Source organism: Eubalaena glacialis, chromosome 3 (assembly GCF_028564815.1).
Source record: "Eubalaena glacialis isolate mEubGla1 chromosome 3, mEubGla1.1.hap2.+ XY, whole genome shotgun sequence".
NCBI classification, from domain to species: domain Eukaryota; kingdom Metazoa; phylum Chordata; class Mammalia; order Artiodactyla; family Balaenidae; genus Eubalaena; species Eubalaena glacialis.
The window spans coordinates 59,813,836-59,841,367 of record NC_083718.1 but is presented as its reverse complement, the minus strand read 5'-3'; the positions used below and the strand labels follow the sequence as shown (position 1 = coordinate 59,841,367).

The 27,532-nt window shown below is 36.7% G+C and overlaps 1 protein-coding gene across 1 annotated transcript in view; it reads left to right on the top strand.

Moving 5' to 3' along the window:
* Positions 1–27,532, top strand: part of KLHL20 (kelch like family member 20) — a 79,300-nt gene that overhangs the window by 905 nt on the left and 50,863 nt on the right. The window contains exons 2-3 of the mRNA XM_061185697.1: positions 133–196; positions 13,749–14,322. Of these exons, the coding sequence (XP_061041680.1) occupies positions 174–196; positions 13,749–14,322 (597 nt within the window). The 5' untranslated portion in view covers positions 133–173. The remainder of the gene's footprint in view (positions 1–132; positions 197–13,748; positions 14,323–27,532) is intronic.

Sequence of the window (27,532 nt, the reverse complement as noted above, 5' to 3'; positions counted from 1 at the left end):
TTGTGCATCTGCAAAAGGCCTGTCGTATAATAGGATATAAAATTCTTTATCACTGAACGAAATTATTGTATAGAGATTGTTATCGGAAAGATCAGAAATAGTTTTTAAGTTACTGCTTTTCTATTGTCTTAGGTTCGGCTTTAGAGTGTGGTGAAGGGTACTTTTCATGTTGCATGGAAGGAAAGCCAATGCGCAGGTAGGCATTTAGGAAGAAAACCTTCGGTTTCACTAAATGCAATTCACATAATAATCCAGGGCTTCATTTTAAAAAATTTTAAACGCTTTCAAATCTTACCAAATTTTGCTTGTAACTAATGATTCTTGTTCTAAAATAAATCAAAAGTAGTATCAGGAATTAATAGCTTTTTAAATAGAGTAAGATATAAAACTTAAATTTCTAAAGAGTGCTGTGAGTTTTATGTAGTTAACACTTCAGTTTTCCTTTTTGCATGGTAATTTTTTGTGGTAATCACTAAGTGTACTGTGATACTATATGGGTTTATTATAGTCTTCAACCATAGAATGTAGAGGGTTCTGTTGCCATATAAGACTAATGATTGCTTATAATACACTGTACTGAATGTCTAATTATGGTTTTGGTTATTTCATTGATGTTCATTAATACATTTGTTCTATTAATTAAAATAGCTGCATTGCAGGGAAGTTTGTTCGAGGACTAAAAAAGTTATTGGACATAACTTAGTCCATAGAAAAATAGAACGGTGTGTGGGAAAACATAGACAATTCTCCTAACCCTAGAATTTAGAAATTTAGTAATGCTTTTTCTCAATCTGTTCCAACAAATAGGACTCAAATCCTTATTGAAAATCAGCCCACTTCTATTTCTTCATTTGTAAAACTCATTTTACATTTATTGAACTGTATTTAATCATTTTTGTTTAACATCAAAGATAAATAGCTCTGGTAGACCCTTTTAAGAGAAGAAGCATTTTGTGATGGGGGTATGACTTAGAACCAGGAGCAAGAACCAGAATAGAAATGTTTTTTCCAAATCAGTTATTGATTTTTTTGATTGCCCTTGACCTGTTCACCTTCTTTGTGCCCCAGTTTACTTCTGTAATGTATCTGACCAGGATATTGGGAATTAATGAATGCTTGCAAGTGCTTTGAGATCGCCAGATGAAAAGATGTTATGGATATAACAAATACCATTATCTTATTTGTGTCTGACTCTAAAGTAGGAATAATATTTGACTGAAAGTACATGAAGAAATTAACAACACATATATTAAATGCTTCATCACTTCAACTTCTAACATGATTGCAAGAACCACTGATTGCTTCTCATCCTCAGCTGCCATAAATGTCATATCTTACGTAATTGTTTAATATGAGCTTATTATTTTTTAAAAAGAGAAGGCACAGCATGAGAATGTTTTTGGTTTATCAGTAATTTCTGTATAAAATATTTGCTTAATCACTCATACCTACCCGTTTTTTTTCTTGCTTTTTTTTATATAATATTGCCAGTTGTTTAAACATGTTGGAGAATTCTGGTGCCATTAATTGTTAAGTTACAGTTCTTTTTTTCATCACCATCACTTGGCCAGAGCCTGGCCTACCACTGCTCTCTGGTTTTACTTTTACCTGCTACCTATGTTAAGCCATGGTCACACTTCCCTACCATTTCCTTATTGGGCTGTCATTCTTGCTGCTGCAACCCAGAAAGCAGTCTCTGGAAAGTAATGTTGGGTTTATACTTACCAGCTATTGGAGAAGGTTTGAATGAGAAATAACTGTTCTTATTGAGATTATTTGAATACATGTTTGTTCTCACTACTAGAGTGTGAGCTCTTTGAGTGTCATATGTCTTCTGTATCTTTGTATCCCTGGCACCTAATGATCACTGAATAATTGTTTGAATGACTGAACAGCTGAACAGTATCTACAGACTTTTCCCATGAGGGGGGAAGACACCATGAACAAGAAAAGATTGAAAATTGCTGTTAGGGTATTCCGATGCTTAATCATAAAGTTTTATGAAACTGATTGGCATTTTATTAGTAAAGCTTCATTGCATTCATTTATTTGACTACCTATTATGGGTAAATGCTACAAACTTTAAAAGATAGGATATTCAATGAAAAGTAAATCTCCCAATGCTGACCCTAGCTCCCAATTTTCCTCTCCAGAGGAACCACTTGAAAGCAGTTTCTTATGCATTCTTTCAGTATTGTAATGCATATACAAGCATATATAGAATATCTCTCCTTTTTAAAAACCACTAATGTTTGCACATCATGCACAGTCTTCTGTATCTTTCTTTTTTCACTTCACACATTATCTTGTAGATATGACAAATACATAGACCCACCTTATTCTTTTTAATAGTTACATAGTATTTTATTATCTGTAGGCACCATAGTTAACCAGTCCCTTTGAGAGACATTTATTTCAAACGGTTTGCTGTTACAACCAGTTCTGCAGTGAATATCCTTGTATGTGGTTTCTGCCCAGTTGTGTAAGTATAGGATAAATTCTTAGATGTCAAATTGCCCAAAGAGTATGTGCATTTTAAGATTTTGGTTAATATTAACAAATTCCTCTCCTTAGAGATTATACCAGTCTGAAGTCTCACCAACAGTGTGCCCGTCTCCCAAGATACTATTTTTTAATCATTGATTTAATTTAGAGATACTAAAACATTTTGCAGTGTAATTCTTCCATCTTTCCTTAAATATACAAATAGGAAACTGAGCCTGATTTTATTAGGAGTTGGTTTATTCACTCACCAAACATTTATATAGTACTTGTTCTATGCCTGTATACTGTACATATACAGATGAAGTGATGGAAAGACATGTAAACAGATACCATAATACAACATGAACAGGACTTTTTTTGGCTGCGTTGGGTCTTTGTTGCTGCACATGGGCTTCCTCTAGTTGCAGCGAGCGGGGGCTACTCTTCATTGTGGTGCGTGGGCTTCTCATTGCGGTGGCTTCTCTTGTTGCAGAGTACAGGCTGTAGGCGAGTGGGCTTCAGTAGTTGTGGTGCACGGGCTCAGTAGTTGTGGCTCGTGGGCTCTAGAGCGCAGGCTCAGTAGTGTGGCACACGGGCTTAGTTGCTCCGCGGCATGTGGGATCTTCCCAGACCAGGAGATCGAAACCGTGTCCCCTGCATTGGCAGGCAGATTCTTAACCACTGCGCCACCAGGGAAGTCCCATGAACAGCATTTTAATAGAGATGTAAACCTCTGCTCTGTGGAGATGAGGAAAGCTTCACAGAGGTGGTGATATTTGAGCTGGATCTTTTAGAAGGATAAGAATTTGCTTTCAAGAATGTACTTTAAAGGATAAGAATTAAAGAAGGGAGATAATAAAGACACCATAAACAGAAGGAACAGCTGGGCCAAAAACAAAAACACAAAGACACCAAGACCTGGAAGTGTATAAGATGTATGGAATGGTAAGTATATCTGGAGTGTAGAGTATCTGAGGGAGGAAGAAGGGGAAACAAGGGGAAAAAATCATGGAAAATGAGGCTACAACCATGGGAAAGAGTTCAACTTTACCCTTTACGTATTTAAGAGCCAATGGATGTTGTTATACAAATCAGATTTGGTTTTTGGGCTGATATTTAAGAAGATAGGATGTAGACCAGAAAGAGGGAAGAAATAATGGCAAAAAAATACTAATTTGAAGGAGTTGTAGTAGTTTAGATGAAAGCTGATGAGGACCTGAAGTAGATCTATGGCAGTGGGGATTGAGAGAAGAGGAAGGAATTAAGAGTTTGTTTAATAGTAAAATCAAAAGCATTTGGTGAATATAGAGTGAGGAAAAGGTAACGATATAAATGACTCCGAAGATCATAGCTTGGGAAACTAGGTGCTGCCATAATGAGATCAAAAATACAGGAAGAGGAACAGGTTTTACTAAGCCAAGAATAGATTCTCTTTTGTATTCTTTAAGATTATTATGTCTAGGAAACAGCCAGGTAGAGATAGCCAGCATGTAATTGGAATATGGATCTGGGGCAGAAGAATGGTTTAGGCTGGAGAGAAAAAAAAATTGTGAGTCATCAGTATGCAGAAGATTCTTGAAGTTGTAGGTGTGAATGAGGGTAGAACAGAAAAGGAGGATGCCAAAAGCAAAATCCTAGGGAGTACCAGGGGTGTTTAAGGTGGGGCCTAAGATGAAAACCCATTGAAGATTCATAAATGGGTAAGAAGCTTTAGGTTCTTTGGGTATTGTTTTATTTAATTGTATCTAGAGATTTTATTGATAATGTTCACTCATGGTGAAGGTCACAGATGAGCTCCTTGAGTTCAACATCAAAAGACAAATCCCATTCAGATCTCTTGTCTTTAGAATTTCCAGTTTATTCTAGTTAGTCTAAAATGTATGCTTTAAAATAGTAGTATAAGGGGACTTCCCTAGTGGCGCAGTGGTTAAGAATCCATGTGCCAATGCAGGGGACATGGGTTCGATCCCTGGTCTGGGAAGATCCCACATGCCGTGGAGCAACTAAGCCCGTGTGCCACAACTACTGAACCCACATGCTGCAACTACTGAAGCCCGTGTGCCTAGAGCCCGTGCTCCGCAACAAGAGAAGCCACCGCAATGAGAAGCCCACACACCGCAACGAAGAGTAGCTCCCGCTTGCTGCAGCTAGAGAAAGCCCGTGCCCAGCAATGAAGACCCAACTCAGCCAAAAAATAAAATTAATTTTAAAAAATAGTAATATAAGATACACCTGCTTGGTTTGGCTCTTTCTTGGTGTGCCATGCCAAGTTGGCTTACTCAACACCTCTCCTTTCTTTCCTCCTTCTACTATATAGACACAAGAAAAAAAATATTATACTTGATATCTTTAATATTCTTTGCATTTTGGGTTGCCTATGTAACACAATGCTGCCAATGAAATGTCAATGGAAGTTGCTGAGAGGTATCCTAGGAAGACTTGCTTTCCTGACATAAAGGGAGACCAGCTTGTTTGCATGGCCAATTGCCCTTTCTCCATCTTACCTTGATTGCTGGGCCAAGGCACCCAATGCTGACCCTCATTTCATCCAATAAACAGTGATGCCTTAAGGCTGAAGTATTCATGACCTACTTTCAGATTAAGGAATTAACCGCCTGGCTTTCTGGTATGGTAGGGAATGTACTGCCTAGTGGATGCTCTTCTAATAAGCCTCACTGGCACCTTGAGATTTTATTTCTGTTTTAAAGATTTGTATGCTCAAATCCCTAGCTCTCCCTATTCATGTGTGCTTAGGACTTTAAATGAGGGTCAACTCAGCTGAATCTTTTAAGAGCAGGCTGTTAATTTCCAAATTAAAACAAATGTTTGAAGTATAAAGGGAGAGATGCTCATTTGGTAGATAAGGAGCACAATTCCAAGCTAAGGAAAGATTCTGCAGGTCTTTGGACTAAGAGATAAAACTTGATTATAAATGCTTTAGAAGGCTATGTTTTTCTAAACTTTTTATTGTGCTTGATTTCAAATTATCATAGCCACTTATAGAAAATGACTCTTTCCTCAATTAAGACTATTACTTTTGAAGTAGATCTGAGGAACGAGTGCCATGATAGCTATGAAATTTAAGTTGACTCAGATATTTTGGGTATGTGGAAATGCTGTTATTAAATGTACTTAAGGAGGTACTAAAGTTGTAGCATTCCTTTAGTAAACATGAAGAATATTTAAGATATTTTATTTGTTCTTTGGTTTATGTTTCCTACATGCACATGACTTGATTCTTCTATCATTCGAGATATCAATATTCATGGGAATGACCCATCCACTTATCTAGCCTGCATTTCCTTGACCTCCTAAATTCTTGAGACTTTTACCTTCACTCACTTCAAAAATTCATTCCTACTGTCACTCAGAAAATCTCTCTGAAATCGTTTTAAGTCCTAATAACTTGTTTTCTGACCATAACCTCTTGAATGCCCATTCCAGCTGTTCTTTGACCTAATCATAATCAACATGCTTTTGTCTCTTGTGTTTTTACACAGTTTACTCCTGCAACCACTTCAACCATTTTCTAGCCACCACTCACTCAACTCCCGAGTTTGTCCATGGCATTTATCCATTCTAGATTAAGGCAGGCATTTATACTCTGTAATTTGGGCTGTTGATTACTGCTGGATAAAACCAGCCACAGGGAATTCATGCTACTGTATTCAGAGTCTTTAATATCATTTGGGCCAACAGTGTCATCCAACAGTATTTCTATGAGTCCCTAATCAATGCTTACTCATTCCCCGCAGTAGCTATTTCACATCCTTACCCATTCTTCTCATAATCCTCTTAACACTCCTTTCAGTGGCAGCAAGTGACCTGCTCCCCCAACTCCCAACTTCACAAAAAAAAGAGGCCATCAGGTATGAACTTCCTCCAGCTCCTGACACCTCCTTACCCAAAAATAAATGTATCTGTTTCCACACTATGTTTCCTCCCACTGCCTTACTCTGACCTCTTATGGTGAGCCCTTCTTCCTTTTGTCTAAGATCCATTCTTCTGTATTTTGTTTATAAATACTCCCACTTTTCAAGAATTTTGCTCCATCATTTATTCTCTCCCTCTTTACATATATTTTAAAACTTCTCCCTCCTTCTGGTTCTTTGCATCAATATATAATCATTTTCCAGTTATTACTCTCTTTAAACAGACATAGTAGTTTATGTCTCTTTTCACAGGCAAGCTTCTTTCTAGAAATACTGTATACTCACTGTCTCTCTCTTCACCTTCATTGACCACTGCCATTGAATACCTCAGGTTTTTACTGAAAGTTTAGGGATAATGAAGGAGGCCATAAAGGTTTGGCCATTCATTATTTTCTCACTGGCTGTTTCTCTCCTTAAATCACAACCTGTCACCAGTTTTAATCAGTCTCTGTTTCTTTTCCTTTCTAATTCTCTTTCTCCCCCCAAAACTTTCTCCCTTTGAAATTACTGTTACTTTATTATACTGAGTAGTTTAGTTCTCTTTGTTACAATCTTGCTACCTCTAGAACAGAGGTTAAAAAACAAAATCCTCATATATCTTATAGGTAGTTCATATAAGTGCATGGCATAGTTTCACATAAGAGAGAGTGGTGGGTACTGTGGTGAACTAAGATTCCAAGCCCTCCTAATGATATTCAAATTCAATTTAAATTTCAAAACAAACCAAAAAATACTGCAGATGAAGTACATCTAATGGTCTTTATCATCTCAAGGGGCCCTCACCTTGCGTTTTATATTTAAAAGGCCCAAATAGATGTTTTCTTAAAAGCGCCATCTGTCTCTGAAATAAACATTGCCCTTTCCCACAGAATGTGGAAGAATAATTGAAAAAATTTTAATAGCAACTTTTTCCTTCCAATTATATGTAGAAATTCAAATGTAGTAATTAGGTTTTTTTTTTTGTTTTTTGTTTTTGGCTACGTCGGGTCTTCGTTGTGGCACGCCAGCTTCTCTCTAGTTGTGGCATGCAGGTTTTCTCTCTACTTGTGGTGTGTGGGCTCCAGGGCATGTGGACTCTGTAGGTTGCGGCCCCCGGGCTCTCTTGTTGAGGCGTGAGAGCTCAGTAGTTGTGGCGCGTGGGCTTAGTTGCGCCACGGCATGTGGAATCTTTGTTCCCCGACCAGGGATTGAACCCAGGTCCCCTGCATTGGAAGGCAGATTCTTTACCACTGGACCACCAGGGAAGTCCCTACAGTTTCTTAAAATGATCTCATACGTAATGTCTGATTTTTTTAGATTTATTGACATTTTGGTAAATGTGAATCCTTCTTGTTTTATTTCATTTTGTATGTTTGACAAGACTTCGCTCTTACTTGTTTTCTTTCCTTTATAGCTACATTTTGAATCATTACTTTCTCCACATTGTTATTTCCTTTCAACTTAGGTCAACATAGTCTCTTTGTAAAAACCAACAGTTTCCGCTAATAAAGAAATTTTATTTATTAGTCAAATGTATTAGCCAGTTATTAGTCAAACTTTAATTTGTGTTAAAATAACCTGCTTGCTAAATGCAGACTCTGGAACTACACCCCCAGAGATATTGATTCTCTAGCCCCTCTTAAGAATCTGTGCTTTTACCAAGCACCCCTGCATAGCTGGTGTTAGAGAAACAGTATTTTAAAACTTAATGTAACAGCCTAACAGGAACTGGGCAATCAGCCATGAAGAAAGAGTATCTAGTCTTCTAACAACATTTTTACTTCATTTGAAAGAAAAGGCACAAATTCAAACCATAATTCTAAATCTATCAGTACCATGTTTAGAAAATCTGATAATAATGGAGCAAGAACCTCTATATACAGGAGTTGTTGGCCAGTCAAAGCAAGAGCAATTTTCTGTATTAAAGTTGGTTAGTAAATTTAGAACAGGTGGCTAATTGTACTGTTCCACATTTTAACTACTGTGTTTTTGGTATCAGAAAGTTTGGGGATGAAAGTAACATAAAGTTTCTTGACTCAAACTGGCTTAATCGATATGGACATCTTTTATTTACATAACGAGAAGGCCATAGGTAGTGTGAGCTCCAGGGCTGGTCGATGCATGGCCTAATAGTACCTTCTTGGACCCAAGTTCTCTCTGTGTCACCAGTGTAGCCTCTTCACTATCAGCTTCATCCTGACCTAAAATTGCAAGAGAATTTGGGATTCATCCTTAAAGCTGGGGACATGGTCAGCTTCCCCTGAAGTACATGGCTGGTAGAAAGAAATAAGATTTTGTTAAGGTTTGAGAGAGTTGATGGTAAAATATGCCATTAATAGACTTTATCTTGAAGTTATGTTTTTCATAAGCACTTAATGAATACAAAATCTGCTAAACTGATTGGCAGATTTTATACCCTTTTGGTTTTAGAAAGACTGATTCTTTCCTAGAATTGGCAGTCCTTCCTCCCCCCCTTTTTTTTAACATCTTTATTGGAGTATAATTGCTTTACAATGGTGTGTTAGTTTCTGCTTTATAACAAAGTGAATCAGCTATACATATACATATATCCCCATGTCTCCTCCCTCTTGGTGCTGGGAAAACTGGACAGCGACATGTAAAAGAATGAAATTAGAACACTCCCTAACACTGTACACAAAAATAAACTCCAAATGAATTAAAGACCTTAATGTAAGGCCAGACACTATAAAACTCTTAGAGGAAAACAGAGGAAGAACACTCTATGACATAAATCACAGCAAGATCCTTTTTGACCCACCTCCTAGAGAAATGGAAATAAAAACAAAAATAAACAAATGGGACCTAATGAAACTTAAAAGCTTTTGCACAGCAAAGGAAAACATAAACAACATGAATAGACAACCCTCAGAATGGGAGAAAATATTTGCAAATGAAGCAATTGGCAGTCCTTTTGTGGGAGAAGGCAAAAGCTCTATTTGGTCTCCTTAGTTTGTTAACTGTGGATAAAGTCCAGAATAATCCTTCCACTTAGCTCCTTCAGCCTTAAAACATATGTAAATTAGTCTTGAAAATTAAGTTAATAAAAATGTTATTTGAGTTCAATTTCTTTATGTATATATTATATAATATATATATATTTGTAATGTCATTAGTTCACTATTGGGATAGAAAAGCAAATAATTTGAGATCCTCTGGTTTCTCCAGATGAATTTTCACTTGGACAATCAGGCTTGCTCCCCCAAGCCTTTAATTAAAAGCTTTCCTAATCAAAAAAAACAAAACACAGAAAACAAAAACAAGAAAGCAAATGAACTTATTTACAAAATAGAAATTGACTCACAAACATAGAAAACAAACTTACAGTTACCAAAGCGGATAGTGGTGGTGGGGGGGTATAAATTAGGAGTTTAAGATTAACATATACACAGTATAAAATAGATAAACAATAAGGACATACTGTATAGCACAGGGAAATATATTCAATATCTTGTAATAACCTAGAATGGGAAATAATCTGAAAAAGAACATATATATATATATATATATATACACACATACATGTATGTATAACTGAATCACTTTGCTCTACACCTGAAACTAACAACATTGTAAATTAACCATACTTCAATTTTTAAAAAGTGGTTTAAAAAATAGCTTTCCTAGGGTTCTTTCCTCTTGCTGGGGAGCAGTTCACACTTTAGTTTACCACCCCACCCCTCAAATCATTAGAGTACTTAATCCATCAGACTCCAAACAAAGAAGTTGTGAATATAGGTGTGACAAGGTATGAACACAACCTGTTTCTGGGACACTTATTATAACTTCCCCTCAAAGATGCCCAGAGAAATGCACAGGGATGTATGGGGCGGGGTGGTGGGGGGAGAAAAATGAACCATTTCTGCCAGTAGAACCCTTTGGACGTGATGAGACTATTGGAGGATGTGGGCTTAGATTTTTTGAAAGTAAACATTTACAAAAACAAATAGCAGAACCACAGAAGAAATAACTTAATGTATAGCATTAAATATAACATCTAGAATTAAATTGCTAGAATTAAATACAACTTCTCAGAAGATTTAAAATGAGGCACCCCTTATAGTCTCGGTGATCCTTGTTCTTGCTCCTTCTCATTCTCCTAAAAGAGCAGCACAGTCCAGCCATGTGGCAGCGTGCTTGCCTTTTCTCCCTTCTACGAACAACAACCACGTAAACCAGATTGCCAGGATCATTTCCGTTTCAAATGCTCCATCTAGTTGACCAAAACAGTTCAGGATAAAGCACTGACTTTGGAGTCAGAGGACCTACATTCAGACAAATCCCAACACTGTCATTTTCCTTGTGAGGTAAGTGTAATTATCCCCACAATTACAAATGATGAACTTGAGGATCAGAGAAGTTAAGTAATTTGCCCAAGATTATACCTAGTAAATGATGCAGCTAAGGTTTGAATCTATGTTTGCCTGGCTACAAACTGGGCATTCTTTCAAGAGAACCAGACAAGAAAGTTTGGAGGGTATAGTTTATTTTGGCAGGAAGAAAAGCTGAATTTATTTGACAGCTATTTAATGAGCACTGGATCCACGTGTTGAAGGATAGCATTGAGTAAAAGAGAACAGAGGCCTTGTTTTCATGGAGCTTATGTTCTGGTTGGTAGAGAAAGCCAATGCATTATATCAGGAGGTAATTATTTAAGAAGAAAAATTAAGCACAGTAAAGGGTATAGGGTAGTACAGGTAAGAGATGCTGTTTCGTATAAGGTGGTCTGATAAGTTGACGTTTGAACAGAGATCTGAAAGAAATACGGGAATGAGCTCTGCAGATATTTGGGGAAGAACCTTTCAGGAAGAAGGATTAAGGCTCTGAAGCAAGAGAGACCTTGGCGTGTCCCAGAAATAGCAAGGAAGTCTGTGTGACTAGAGAACCATGAGTAAGGGGAAAGTGGGAGATGAATTCAGAGAGTTAGCCAGGGGAGGAGTCATATAGAAGTTCGTAAACTCTATAGGCTTTGTTTTTTGCTACTGATATGAGTGTTCAAAGGATTTTGAGCAGAGGAATGGTATAGTCTGACTTTTCTAAAGGATCATTTTGGTTGTTTAGAGAAGAGAATATAAATCAGCAAAGGTGGAAGCAAGCAGACCACTTATGAGGCTATTATCATATAAAGAAGTGTGAGGATAGCCTGAATTAGGGTGGGACTAGTGGAAAGGTAGAGAAATGGTTGGATTCTAGGTATTATTTGGAGGTAGAATGACAGAATATGCTGATGGATTGGGTTTGAGGGTATGTGGAAGGGAAGGGGCTCCAAGATTTTTGGCCTGGGACTTCCCTAGTGGCACAGTGGTTAAGAATCTGCCTGCCAATGCAGGGGACACAGGTTCGAGTCCTGGTCCGGGAAGATCCCACATGCTGCGGAGCAACTAAGCCTGCAAACCACAACTACTGAGACCGTGTGCCACAACTACTGAAGCCCGCGTGCCTAGAGCCTGTGCTCCGCAACAAAGAGTAGCCCCCGCTCGACACAACTAGAGAAAGCCTATGTGCAGCAACGAAGACCCAATGCAGCCAAAAATTAATTAATTAATTAATTAATTATTTTAAAAAAAGATTTTTGGCCTGAGCAGCTGGAACAACGAAACTGCCTTTTACTGATCTGGGGAAGACTAGAGGAGAGACATATACTTGGACAGAAGTAGAGAGTCAAGGAATCAGTTTTAGATGTATCATTAAGATATATTGAGTTTGAGTGATGGTGGGACATTCATATGGATCCAAATTCGGAATTTATCCAGGTAGGAGTTAAGAATCCTTTAGCCATTCACATATGGGTGATGGGAACCATGAGATTAAATGCACTTCCCCAAGAATGTGTATAGAGAGCAGAGAAAACAGAACTTTTGAGAATGACCACATTTAAGAGAATTCCTTCCAAGTTTGCAAACCAGACAGTTGATAAGAATAGAGAAATTACCGATTATTGAAAGTCAGAATCTATACAATCTAATACAATCATAAGTGTTTTTATTTGCATACTTTAAAAAAAAAGTAGATATGTAGAAATTAGCTTCCATATTGTACTTAGGTGAAATAAAAAATTGTTTATGTCTGAGTTCAACAGTACCATCTTTGTGTACATAATTAAGGTCACAACAGAAACTCTTTAATTTCAACATACAATGTCAGTATTATAATGGAAAATTTTTAAATGGTCTTGTCTTTAATGGTGGTTCTTTTTTAAAGCTTGAGTGTACCACTGTTACCCATGTGATTTATTATTTCAGCATCTACTACAAACAAGAGACCATTAAGTACTGTGGCTAAAAGCTTTTTTGCTTGTTTACATGGGTGGTAAAAATTATCCTGTAACTGCTCAGTTTTATGTTTCAGTTTTAAATTGTCAAGCATAAACAGTGCTGTTTCTACCAGATGTCAGGAATTATGAACAGTTTGTACTATAGAATACAGTTACCTGTAGGCTGAGGCCAAGCATAGAAATATTGAATTTATAAGTACTTGGGAAAAACAGGTTGCTGCTGAAGAAAGGAAGAGCTAAGTGTAGTTTCTTCTTCCTAAAATGTCCTTTTAGATTCTCCTCTCCTTCCCAGGGGATTCTGTCAACACTCTAGTGTTTTATTATACTGTAGGTCTTGTCAGTGCTACAGCTTTAGGGGTAGTAAACTGATACTGTCTCTTGCAGACCAGTATTAGACTATCTCAGTACAGTCATAGATGATTAGTTTCTGAGACTCACATGAGTCAGAAGACTGCTTAGTAAGTAGAGAATCAGAAACAGAAGTATAACGATCTGAAGCATGTGTGTAGGATATTTCACCTAAGCTCTGGAAAAATGCAATGTAATATTCCTACTTCACACACAAAAAAATACATACCCTTGTAATAACCTGATAGCTTATGCCAGTCAGGTCTATGTTCCAGTATAAACAAATAACTATAGATTTTGCCTTTCTGAACCACATTTTTTATCCTGGTTGCCCCCTTTCTGGCTATTCATGTGTCTCTCCTTCTAGATAATTAGGTTCCCCAATTGCCTCTTTATATTTCTTTGAATTTTCCTCAGTCCATAGCAAAATGCTTTGTAAAATATAAGAACTAGTAAATATTTGTTAAAAGCATAGTTATCATCTTAATTGAGGGGCATAGATTCTCTTTTTTCTCCATGTTGATAGATACAGTGTGATGATTATGAAAATCCAAATATCTTAGTTCTAATTATTTGTCAATAATTTAAGTTTGTGGCATTTACCTAGTAAGTTAGCACCTGAATTTCTACATACAAAATACATGTGAAATGCAGGAATGAGCTTCTAAAAATATTGCCATCTTCTCTTCTCTCTCCCACCCCCATCTCTGTAGGTGTACCAACATTCGACCAGGAGAGACTGGAATGGATGTAACAAGCCGCTGCACCCTTGGAGACCCCAACAAACTACCAGAAGGGGTTCCCCAACCTGCCCGCATGCCCTATATCTCAGACAAGCACCCTCGACAAACCTTGGAAGTGATTAACCTTCTGAGAAAGCACCGGGAGCTGTGCGATGTGGTGCTAGTTGTGGGCGCCAAGAAGATATATGCCCATCGAGTCATTTTGTCAGCCTGTAGTCCCTACTTCCGAGCTATGTTTACAGGGGAATTGGCAGAGAGCCGTCAGACGGAAGTTGTGATCCGAGACATAGATGAGAGGGCTATGGAACTACTGATAGACTTTGCATATACCTCCCAGATAACTGTGGAAGAGGGCAATGTTCAGACCCTTCTGCCAGCTGCTTGCCTACTTCAGCTGGCAGAAATACAGGAAGCCTGTTGTGAATTCTTAAAGAGACAATTAGATCCTTCTAACTGCCTGGGCATTCGGGCTTTTGCTGACACACATTCATGTCGTGAGTTGCTAAGGATAGCAGACAAGTTCACTCAACATAACTTTCAAGAGGTGAGTTGTACTTGGTGGTTTGATGCATTCACAATGTATTTGTCAGGAGAACAATATGGGTTCACTATTCTGCTAACACATACCTGTTTAGGTATTTACTGCTAATTCTAACTCATAATATCAAAGAAATGTTATAAATTCTAAGCCTGGTTTTTATTTTAGAGGACAATTTTGTGTTCTGTTAGCAAAAACTAAAGTTTTCAGGGATTGATTTCCCTAGACATATTCATAAAAGGCTAATTTATAAGCCAGAATACAGTTTATTACTGATAGGATACTTGGTATTGGTCGTTTTCATAAAGCACTTCCTTCCTGATTATATGATTGTTCAGCAGAATAAATTGTAGATCAGAGATTATTTGAACTAATAATCAGAAAAATGAAATTGGATGTTATTAGAAGGATTTTTTAATTAAACCTGTTATTTTTCATTTATTCATTCATTTAATAAGTATTTGTAAAGCTACTATACTTCAGCCACTGTGTTTGGGAACAAAGGCTACAGTAATGAACAAGATGCCTAGAGTGTCTGTTCTAGTGGAGATTATAATCTAGCAGGGAAGATAGCCATTGGATTCATAATTACATAAATAAATAATTACAGTTAATGGGTGCTACAGAGAAGAAGCCCTGGATGATTTAACAGTGTATTACAGAGAGATTTAACTTTCGTTCTGGAACAGTTCATACAAAATTCTGAAACATGAAGAAGCGTAACAAGTTCAAGGAACTGAAAGAAACCCAGTGAGATCCAGAGGGCAAAAGGGAGGATGTAACATAATGATTTTACAGAAAGAATAGAGCCAGATCACAATGGAGTTAATAGGCCATGTTAAGAATTTGAAATTTAATCTTAAGACCAATAGGAAACCATTAAAAGGGCTTCCCTGGTGGTGCAGTGGTTAAGAATCCGCCTGCCAATGCAGGAGATATGGGTTCGAGCCCTGGTCTGGGAAGATCCCACATGCTGTGGAGCAACTAAGCCTGTGCGCCACAACTACTGAACCTGTACTCTAGAGCTCTGAGCCACAACTACTGAAGCCCTCACACCTAGAGCCCACGCTCTGCAACAAGAGAAGCCACTGCAGTGAGAAACCTGAACACCACATGAAGAGTAACCCCTGCTCGCCTCAACTAGAGAAAGCCCACGCACAGCAACGAAGACCCAACACAGCCAAAAATAAATAAATAAATAAATAAATAAATTTATTTAAAAAAAGAAAAAACCATTAAAGGGTTTTAAGCAAAGGAAAGACATGGTTCATTTTATTCTTTAATACCACTCTTCTGTCCAACAGGATAACTTCCAATGGATCAAAGATTTAAAAAATACAAAGTGAAACCATGAAAATAGTAGCAGATGACATGAAGCAATTCCTTTATAATCTTGAAATGAAGAAGGCCTTTCTAATTGACTAACCCAGAAAGCATAGAAGAAAATATTGATAGATTTGACTATATAAAAATTAACAATTTCTGCATGGTAAAACAAAACAATATCAAGACAAAAATCAAAGACAAACTGGGGGAAAATATTTTCAATTCATATTACAGACGATATCTCCTTAATACATCAAGAGCTCCTATTGGTCAATAACCTAGACCAGTGACCTAACAGAAAAATGGGCGGTAAACAAGAAGTTCAGATTGCCCTTTAACATATGAAAATCTGCTCAAGTTTGTTCATAATAACTGAAAAATGAATTAAAACTATACCAAAGTACTATTTTTTATCTATCAGATTACAAATTTGTAATCTATCAGATTGCAAGTATCCAGAAGTTTGATTACACACCCTGTTGACAAGACCATGGAGAAATAGCTACACTGCTAGTGTAAGTATAAATTGATACAACCTCTCTGGAAGGAAATTGGGCAGTATATCAAAGTTACACACTTTTTGTTCACACTGTTTGACTCGGCAATCTCATTTCTGGGAATCTGTACTAGAAATGAAATGGAGAGGGGAACAGTTTGAGGAGGTAAAATCATGGGTTCCATTTTAGATATATTCAGTTTGAGATGCCTGTGAGATAGCTAAATAGAGATACTGAGCAGCTCACTGTTTATATGCATCTGTATCTTAGAAAAGAAGTTAGGCTGAGATTAAAATTTAGGAGTCATCAACATAGTAATGAAGTCATAATAATTAAACTATGGCTTAACCCTTGTTAGGCAGGATATAACCCTGAAGCCATAAAAGAAAATTGATATATTTGATTGTATATAAATTTAAAACTTCTTTATATTTTATATAAATATAAAACTTTTTTACAAAAAGCACCATAAACAAGGTTAAAAAAATCAACGCCAATGAGATCACCTAGTAGGAAGAGAGAAGAGAAAAGCCCTAAAATTTTTCCAAATATTGAAGGATGATTAGCGAAAAAGCAACTGACAAAGGAAGCTGGGAATAACTAGCATAGAGAAAGGAGGAAAACCAGCAACGTGGGGGTCATGAAATGCAAAGGAAGGGATTGGTTAAGGAGGACACACACACACACACACACACACACACACATACACACATACATACATACAGTTGGCCTTCCATATTTGCTGGTTCTGCATTCACAGATTCAACCAACTTTGGATCAAAAATATGAAAAAAAATTCCATAAAGTTCCCAAAGATAATGTTTGAATTTGTCAGGTGCTGGCAACTATTTACATAACATTTACATTGTATTAGGTATTATAAGTTAATCTAGAGATGATTTAAAGTATATGGGAGGATTGTGTAGGTTATTATGCAAATACTGTGCCATTTTATATGAGTCTTGAGCATCCATGAATTTTGGTATCCTGGGGGCACAGGGGAGTGGGGTGGAGGGCAATCCTGGAACCAATCCTCCTCAGATACCAACGGATAACTATTTATGCTGGAACAGCCAGGTAGTTTCCAAAATTTAATATTAAAATCATTGGCTTTAAGAAATATTAAAACAATACAAACAGTTTGGAACTAAAGAAGGAACAGATCAGTGGCACTGAGAAGGGTCCAGAAGTAGATGTTTCAAGTCAGTGGAGGAAAGTAAAATTGTTTAATATGTGTCTTTAGTAAAACTGGTGATTTGGGGAAAAAATAAACTCTTTAAACAGATGGAATTCCCAACTGATAAATAAATTAAATCTAAAAAATTCAATTCTAAAAGCACTAGAAGAAAGCATTAGTAGGCTGGAGGTAAAAATGGCCTTTCTAAGCAGGATATAACCCAGAAGCCATATAAAAAGATTGATAAATTTGATTGCATAAAAATTAAATATTGTTCATAGTAACAGTAACAACCAAAAAAGCACCATAAACTAAATTAAGTAATGCCAAACTCAGAAAACCTATTTTGCACATCTGTGTCAGAAAAAACACTAATTCCCATAAGACTCATACAAATTCAATGAGAAAAACCATAAAAAATACATTAGAAAAATAGGCAAAGGATATGAATAAGCGATGTGTAAAAAAGATATTCAGGTGTAAAATAAACATGAAAGGATACTCACCAGTACACATAACTAAAGAAACATACATCAAAACATTTCTTAACCTATCAGATGGGAAAAATAATTTTTTTAAGTATTTATTTATTTATTTATGGCTGTGTTGGGTCTTCGTTTCTGTGCGAGGGCTTTCTCTAGTTGTGGCAAGCGGGGACCACTCTTCATCGCGGTGCGCGGGCCTCTCACTATCGTGGCCTCTCTTGTTGCGGAGCACAGGCTCCAGACGCGCAGGCTCAGTAATTGTGGCTCACGGGCCCAGCTGCTCCGTGGCACGTGGGATCTTCCCAGACCAGGGCTCGAACCCGTGTCCCCTGCATTGGCAGGCAGACTCTCAACCACTGCGCCACCAGGGAAGCCCGGAAAAATAATTTTTTAACTTTATTTGAAAAAAATTCAAATGTATAAAAAATTGTAGGAAAAAGAAAACTTTCATGTACCCTTTACCAAGATTCACCAGTTGTTAACATTTTGCCACATTTTCTTTATCATTTTGTCCTTATTATATGAATATTTTTCTTTCAACAATTTGAGAGTATACTGCATACATCATATTCCTTTACTCCTGAATGCTTCAATGTGTATAATCCCTTATTGGTCGTATCATTTGCAAATATTTTCTCCCATTCAGTAGGTTATCTTTTTGTTTTGTCGATGGTTTCCTTTGCCATGCAAAGGCTTTTAAGTGTAATTAGGTCCCATGTGTTTATTTTTGCTTTTATTTCCTTTACTTTAGGAGACGCATCCAAAAAAATATTGTTGCAATTGTGTCAAAGAGTGTTCTGCCTGTGTTTTCCTCTAGGAGTTTCATAGTATCTGGTCTTACATTTAGGTCTTTAATCCATTTTGAGGGGTTTTTAAAATTTTTTTTTCAAAAGCAGCCAGTTTAATTCATAGTATTATTCATAGAACTTTTGTGGGGGGTTTTTGTTTATTTTTTTAATTTTTATTGAAATATAGTTGACTTACAATGTTGTGTTAGTTTCAGATGTACAGTAAAATGATGCAGTTATTATTCTTTTTTACATTCTCTTCCATTGTAAGTTATTACAAGATATTGAGTATAGTTTCCTGTGCTAGACAGTAGGTCCTTGTTGGTTATCTATTTTATATATAATAGTATGTATATTTGAATCCCAAACTCCTAACTCATTTTGAGTTTATTTTTCTATATGGTGTTAGAGAATGTTCTAATTCTCTTTTATGTAGCTGTCCAGTCTTCCCTGCACCACTTACTGAAGAGACTGTCTTTTCTCCATTGTATATTCTTGCCTCCTTTGTTGTAGATTAATTGACTATAAGGGCGTGGGTTTATATCTGGCCTTTCTGTCCTGTCCCATTGATCTATGTGTCTGTTTTTGTGCAACTATCATACTGTTTTGATTACTGTAGCTCTGTAGGAGAATCTGAAGTCAGGGAGCATGATTCCTCCAGCTCTGTTCTTTTTTCTCCAGATTGTTTTGGCTATTCGGGGTCTTTTGTGTTCCCATACAAATTTTTAAATTATTTGTTCTAGTTCTGCGAAAAATGCCATTGGTCATTTGATAGGGGTTGCATTGAATCTGTAGATTACCTTGGGTAGTGTGGTAATTTTAACAATATTGATTCGTCCAATCCAAGAACACAGTATATCTTTCCATCTGTTTGTGTTGTGTTCAGTTTCTTTCATCAGCATCTTACAGTTTTCAGAGTACAGGTCTTTTGCCTTCTCAGGTAGGTTTATTACTAGGTATTTTATTCTTTTCAATGTGATGATAAATGGGATTGTTTCCTTAATTCCTCCTTCTGATACTTCATATTAGTGGACAGAAATGCAACAGATTTTTGTGTATTAATTTTGTGCCTGCACTTTACCAAATTCTTTGAGTTCTAGTAGTTTTCTGGAGGCATCTTTAGGATTTTCTATGTATAGTATCATGTCATCTGCAAACAATGACAGTTTTACTTCTTCCTTTCCAATTTGGGTTCCATTTATTTCTTTTTCTTCTCTGATTGCTATGGCAAGGACTTCCCAAACTATGTTGAATAAAAGTGGTGAGAGACTTCCTTGGTGGCACAGTGGTTAAGAATCTGCCTGCCACTGCAGGGGACACGGTTCAATCCCTGGTCGAGGAAGATCCCACATGCCGCAGAGCAACTAAGCCCACTACTAAGCAACTAAGTTGCACCACAACTACTGAGCCTGCGCTCTAGAGCCCATGTGCCACAACTACTGAAGCCCGCGTGCCTAGAGCACGTGCTCCGCAACAAGAGAAGCCACCGCAATGAGAAGCCTGTGCACCACAATGAAGAGTAGTCGCCGCTCGCCACAACTAAAGAAAAGCCCATGCAGCAATGAAGACCCAGCGCAGCCAAAAAAATAAACTAAAAAAAAAAAGTGGTGAGAGAGGGCATCCTTGTCTTGTTCCTGATCTTAGAGGAAACGCTTTCAGCTTTTCACCATTGAGGATGCTGTTAGCTGTGGGTTTCTCATATATGTAGCCTTTATTATACTGAAGTATGTTCCCTCTATGCCCACTTTCTGGAGAGTTTTTATTTTATCATAAATCGATGTTGAATTTTATCAAAAGCTTTTTCTGCATCTTTTGAGATGATCGTATGGTTTTTACTCTTCAGTTTGTTAACATGGTGTATCACATTAATTTGCAGATATTTAAAAATCCTTGCATCCCTAGGATAAATCTCACTTGATCATGGTGTATGATCCTTTTAATGTATTGTTGGATTCAGTTCGCTAGTATTATTTTGTTGAGGATTTTTGCATCTGTGATCATCAGTGATATTGGCCTGTAATTTTCTTTTTGTGTGTGATATCTTTGTCTGGTTTTGGTGTCAGGCATCAGCCATCAGGTATGATGGCTTCATAGAAGAGTTTAGAAGTGTTCTTTCCTCTGCAATTTTTTGGAATAGGATAGGTGTTAAGTCATCTCTAAATGTTTGGTAGAATTCACCTGTGAAGCTCTTTGGTCCTGGACTTTTTGTTTGTTGGGAGTTTTTAAATTACTGATTCAATTTCAGTAGTGTTTCAATTTCTGTTTCTTCCTGGTTCAGTCTTGGGAGATTGTACCTTTCTAAGAATTTGTCCATTTCTTCTAGGTTGTGCATTTTATTTGGCATAGAGTCATTCATAGTAGTCTCCATGATCCTTTGTATTTCTGTGGTGTCAGCTGTAACTTCTCCTTTTTCATTTCTGATTTTATTGACTTGGGCCTTCTCCCTTTTTTTCTTTTTCTCTCTCTCTCTCTTTTTTAATTGAAGTGTAGTTGATTAACAATGTTGTATTAGTTTCTGGTGTACAGCAAAGTGATTCAGTCTATATATATATATCAGTTTTATATATTTATATATTCAGTTCTTTATGAGATTCTCTTTCATTTTGGTTATTACAAGATACTGAATATAGTTCCCTGTGCTATACCATAGCACCTTGTTGTTTATCTAGTTTATATATAGTAGGGTATATCTGTTAATCCCAATCTCCTAATTTATCCCTTCCCCATCCTTTCCACTTTGGTAACCATAAATTTGTTTCCTATGTCTGTGAGTCTGTTTCTGTTTTGTAAATAAGTTCATTTGTATCATTTTTTTAGATTCCACATATAAGTGATATCGTATAATATTTATCTTTGTCTGGCTTACTTCACTTAGTATGATAATCTCTAGATCCACCCATGTTACTGCAAATGGCATTATTTCATTCTTTTTTATGGCTGAGTAATATTCCATTATATATAATGGAATATATATAATATAGGGTATACATACATATTATATATATACACCACATCTTCTTTATCCATTCATTTGTTGATGGACACTTAGGTTGCTTCCATGTCTTGGCTATTGTAAATAGTGCAGCTCTGAACGTAGGGGTGCATGTGTCTTTTTGAATTAGAGTTTCTGTCTTTTCTGGATATATGCCCAGGAGTAGGATTGCTGGATCGTATGGTAACTCTGTTTTTAGTTTATTAAGGAACCTCCATACTCTGCATAGTGGCTGCATCAATTTACATTCCCACCAACAGTGTAGGAGGGTTCCCTTTTCTCCACATCCTCTCCAGCATTTATTATTTGTAGACCTTTTAATGATGGCCATTCTGACCATTGTTATGATACCTCATTGTAGTTTTGGTTTGCATTTCTCATTAGCAGTGTGGATATCTTTTCATGTGCCTGTTGGCCATCTGTATGTCTTTGTTGGAGAAATATTTATTTAGGTCTTCTGCCTACTTTTTGATCGGGTTGTTTGTTTTTTTGATATTGACCTGTATGAGCCGTTTGTATATTTTGGAAATTAAGCCCTTGCCAGTTGCACCATTTGCAAATATTTTCTCCCATTCTGTAGGTTGTCTTTCTGTTTTGTTTATGGTCTCCTTTGCTGTGCAAAAGCTTGGAAGTTTGATTAGGTCAAATTTGTTTATTTTTGTTTTTATTTCTATTGCCTTGGGAGACCTAAAAAAATATTTGTATGATTTATATCAGAGAATGTTTTGCCTATAATCTCTTCTAGGAGTTTTATGGTGTCATGTCTTATGTTTAAGTCTTTAAGCCATTTTGAATTTATTTTTGTGTATGGTGTGAGGGTGTGTTCTAACTTCACTGATTTACTTGTGGGTGTCCAACTTTTCCAACACCACTTGCTGAAGAGACTGTCTTTTTCCCATTGCATATTTTTGCCTCCTTTGTCGAAGATTAATTGACCATAGCTGTGTGGGTTTACTTCTAGACCCTCTGTTCTGTTCCATTGATCCATATGTCTGTTTTTGTGCCAATACCAATATAGTTTTGGTATATTGGTATATATAGTTTTGGTATATTGGTATATATACCAATATAGTTTTTCTGAAGTCTGGGAGGGTTATGCCTCCAACTTTGCTCTTTTTCCTCAGGATTGCTTTGGCAGTTCTAGATCCTCTGTAGTTCCTTATATTTATATATTTTATGATTATTTTTTCTAGTTTTGTGGAAAATGCCATTGGTATTTTGATAGGGATCACATTAAATCTGTAGCTTCCATTGGGTAGTATGGCCATTTTAACAATATTAATTCTTCCAAGAGCATGGGATATCTTTCCATTTCTTTGAATCGTCTTCAGTTTCCTTTATTAATGTTTTATACTTCTCAGTATGTAAGTCTTTCACCTCGTTGGTCAGGTTTATTTCTAAATATTTTATTATTTTTTTGATGTTATTTTCAAAGGGATTTTTTTTTTTTACTTTTTCTTTCTGATATTTCATTGTTAGTGTAAAGAAATGCAAGATTTCTGTATGTTAATCCTGTATCCTGCTACCTTGCTGAATTCGTTTAGCAGTTCTAGTAGTTTTTGTGTGGAGTCTTTAGGGTTTTGTATATATAGTATCATGTCATCTGCATATAATGACAATTTTACCTCTTCCCTTATGATTTGGATACCTTTTATTTCTTTTTCTTGTCTAATTGCTGTGGCTAGGACTTCCAATACTATGTTGAATAAAAGTGGCAAGAGTGGGCATCCTTATCTTGTTCCAGATTTTAGCAGGAAGGCTTTCAGCTTTTCAGTGTTGAGAATTATGTTGGCTGTGAGTTTGTCATAAATAGCTTTTATTATGCGGAGATATGTTCCCTCTGCACTCACTTTGGTGAGAGTTTTTATCATGAATGGGCGTTGAATTTTGTCAAATAGTTTTTCTGCATCTACTGAGATGATCATGTGGTTTTTGTCTTTTGTTGATGTAGTGTATCACATTGATTGATTTGCTGAACCACTCTTATGACCCTGGGATGAATCTAACTTCATCATGATGTATGACCCTTTTTATGTGTTGTTGGATTTGGTTTGCTAATGTTTTGTTGAAGATTTTGGCATCTATATTCGTCAAAGATATTGGCCTGTAATTTTCTTCTTTGGCAGCGTCTTTGTCTGGTTTTGGTATCAAGGTGATGATAGCTTCATAGAATGACTTTGGGAGTGTTCTGTCCCCCTTAATCTTCTGGAAGAGTTTAAGAAGGATTGTTATAAGTTCTTTTTATGTTTGGTAGAATTCCCCAGAGAAGCCATCCAGTCCTGGACTTTTGTCTGCAGGGAATTTTTGGTTTGGGGCTTTTTTTTTTCTTTTGTTTTTTTTTAAATTACAGATTCTATTTAAATTCCAGTGATTGGTCTGTTCAAATCATCTATTTCTTCTTCCTTTTTTTAAAATTAATTAATTAATTAATTTCTTTTTGGCTACATTGGGTCTTTGTTGCTGCACACGGGCTTCTCATTGCGGTGGTTTCTCTTGTTGTGGAGCACGGGCTCTAGGCGCGCGGGCTTCAGTAGTTGTGGCACATGGGCTCAGTAGTTGTGGCTTGCGGGCTGTAGAGCGCAGGCTCAGTAGTTGTGGTGCACGGGCTTAGTTGCTCCACGGCATGTGGGATCTTTCTGGACCAGGGCTCGAACCCATGTCCCCTGCATTGGCAGGCTGATTCTTAACCACTGCACTACCAGGGAAGCCCCATCTATTTCTTTTTGATTCAGTTTTGGTGGGCTGTACGTTTCTAGAAACTTGTCCATTTCCTCTAGGTTGTCCAACTTGTTGGCATATAATTGTTCATATTGTTTTCTTATGATTTTTTGTATTTCTGCAACGTCAGTTGTTATTTTTCCCTTTCATTTCTTATTTTGTTCATTTAGGACCTCTCTCTTTTCTTCTTGGTGAGCTTGGCCAGAGGTTTATTGATTTTGTTTATACTTTCAAAAAACCAGCTCTTGGTTTTATTCGTTTTTTCCATTTTTTTTTTAATCTCTCTTTTATTTATTTCCTCTCTGATCTTTATTGTTTCCTTCCTTCAGCTGACTCTAGGTTTTGCTTGTTCTTCTTTTCTAATTCTTTTAGGTGGTAGGTTTGGTTTATTTGAGATTTTTCTTATTTTTGAGGAAGGCCTGTATTGCTATGAACTTCCCTCTTAGGACTGCTTTTGCTGCCTCCATAGATTTTGTATGGTTGTGTTTTCATTGTCATTTGTGTCGAGATATTTTTTAATTTCCTTTTTTATTTCATTGTTGACTCATTGGTTTTTTAGTAGCATGTTTTTTAGTCTCCATATAATCTTTTTTTTTCATTTCTCATTCTGTGGTTGATTTCTAGCTTCATACTGTGTGGTCAGAAGAGAGCCTTGAAATAATTTCTATACTCTTAAATTTGTTGAGAGTTGTTTTGTTTCCTAGTGTGTCTTTCTTAGGGAATGTCCCATGTGCGCTTGAAAAGAATGTGTATTCTGGGTTTTTTTGGATGTAATGTCTTGAAGATATTAATTAAATCTAACTGTTCTATTGTGTCATGTAGGGTCTCCGCTGCCTTACTGATTTTCTGTCTGGAAGATCTGTCCATTGATATCAGTGGGATGTTAAAGTCTCCTACTTTTGTATTCCCATCAATTTTTCCCTTTATGTCTGTTAGTATTTGTTTTATGTATTTAGGTGCTCATATATTGGGGACATACATATTAACGAGTATAACGTCCTCTTCTTGTATTGATCTTTTTATCATTATATGATGTTCTTCTTTATCTTTCTTTATGGCCTTTGTTTTAAAGTCTATTTTGTCTGATATGAGTATTGCTACCCCTGCTTTCTTGTCATTTCCATTTGCCTGAAGTATCTTTTTCAATCCCCTCATTTTCAGTCTGTGTGTGTCCCTTCACCCTAAAGTGAGTCTCTTATAGGCAGCATATTGTAGGCTCTCATGTTATTATCCAATCTGCCACTCTTTGTCTTTTGATTGGAGCATTTAGTCCATGACATTTGGGGTAACTACTGATATATATGTATTTATTGCCATTTTAAAGCTTATTTTCCAGTTGATTTAGTATTTCTTCTCTATTCCTTTCTTTTTCTTTTGTTTTTCCTTTTATGTTTGATGGTTTTCTTTTCTCTTATGCTTGAGTTCTCTTCTTTTTGCTTTTTTGGAATCTATTGTATGTTTTTGATTTGTGGTTACCCTGGTTTTCAAGTATGCTAACCCATTACTAGATCTACTTGCTTTAGACTGGTAATCACATAATCTCAAACACAGTCTAAAAAAAAAATCTACATTTTCTTACTTCCCTCCCCTACATTTTATCATTTTGATGTCCTATTTTACATCTTCATGTTTATCCTTTTGCTGTTTATTGTAATTATAATTGCTTTCACAAAATTTTTTGATTTTTTTAAAAAAACCTCTGTACTGGTAAGTGATCTACAATCCTTTTATATATTTGCTTTTCGTATTGTGATTTTTTCTTTCCTATAGATTCTTATTTCTTTTCTATTTGGAGAAGACCTTTCAATATGTCTTTTAGGAAAGGTTTAGTATTGCTGTATCCTTTTAGTTTTTGCTTGTCTGAGAAATTCTTTATCTCTCCTTCTATTCTAAACGATAATCTTTCTGGGTAGATTTTCCTAGGTTGAAGGTTTTTCCCTTTCATGGCTTAGAATATATCTTGCCGCTCCCTTCCACCATGCAGCATTTCTGTAGAGAATTCAGCTGATAGCCTTATGGGGATTCCCTTGTAACTGACTTTTTGTTTTTCTATATCTGTAACTTTTGCCATTTTAGTTATAATATGTCTTGGTGTAGGTCTATTTGGGTTCCTCTTGTTTGGGACCCTCTGTGCTTCCTGTACCTGGATATCTATTTCTTTCTTTAGGTTTGGGAAGCTTTCAGCCATAATTTCTCCAGATAGATTTTTTATCCCCTTTTCTCTTTCTTCTCCTTCTGGGATCCCTGTTATGCCTAGTTGGCACACTTTATATTATCCCATAGGTCTCGTATGTTGTTTTCATTTTTTTTTTCATTTGTCTTTCTGTCTGCTATTCTTATTCAGTGATTTCCATTATTCTATCTTCCAGATAATTCATTCGTTCTTTTGTATTATTTAGTTTGCTATTTCTTATTGCCTTTAGCTCAATTTTCATCTCAGCATTTAAGTTGTCTAATTTTGATTGGCTCCTCTTCATAGTTTCTTGTTACAGTGATCTTCATTTCTATCAATAGCTTTTCTTAATTCCTTCTGCATTATTATTACCTCCTTTTTGAACTCAGAGTCTAGTAGACTGGAGAGATCTGTTTCATTGTTCTTTCAGGCATTTTCTCTTGTTCTTTTAATTGGGAGTAGTTCCTACCTCTTCATCTTACTTATATTTCTCTGACTATGAATTTAGGAGAAACAGTTATCTACTGTGGTCTTGAAAAGCTGTTTTTGTACACAGGGAACATCCCTGTGTAGCCTGCATGAGTCTAATATTTTTGATGTGAAGGCTGTTTTTGATATGGATGCCTACCATGTCTTTCCTCAGGGAGTGCTGGCTGTTATCCCCTTGATTGGGGGTGTGATTGGTGTTCTGGTGACCAGAGCCTGCGCTGGATGTCACATCCCTGTTGGCGGCAGGGTCAGCTCCCCAATTGTTGGAGTAGAAGCCCCTAGAATTGGTTCTAAGCTGTGGTGTGAGATAAGCTGGACTGGAGCACTGTCACTGGGAAAGGAGCTACTGAGTATTCCTCTGCAGGAGCTGTTCACCAAGACATTTACTCTTTGACATTGCCTGTCACCCCTTGTGCACATTCACAAAGTACAGTGTTGTTGGCACTGCCCTCAGCCCCACCTTAGCTGTGGGAACATGGGCAATCAAGTCCCTCAGGCGCTGTGTTCACAAAGCCACCAGTGCAAATCCACTAAAATTGCAACACACAGACCTGCCGTAGTTGCACACCTT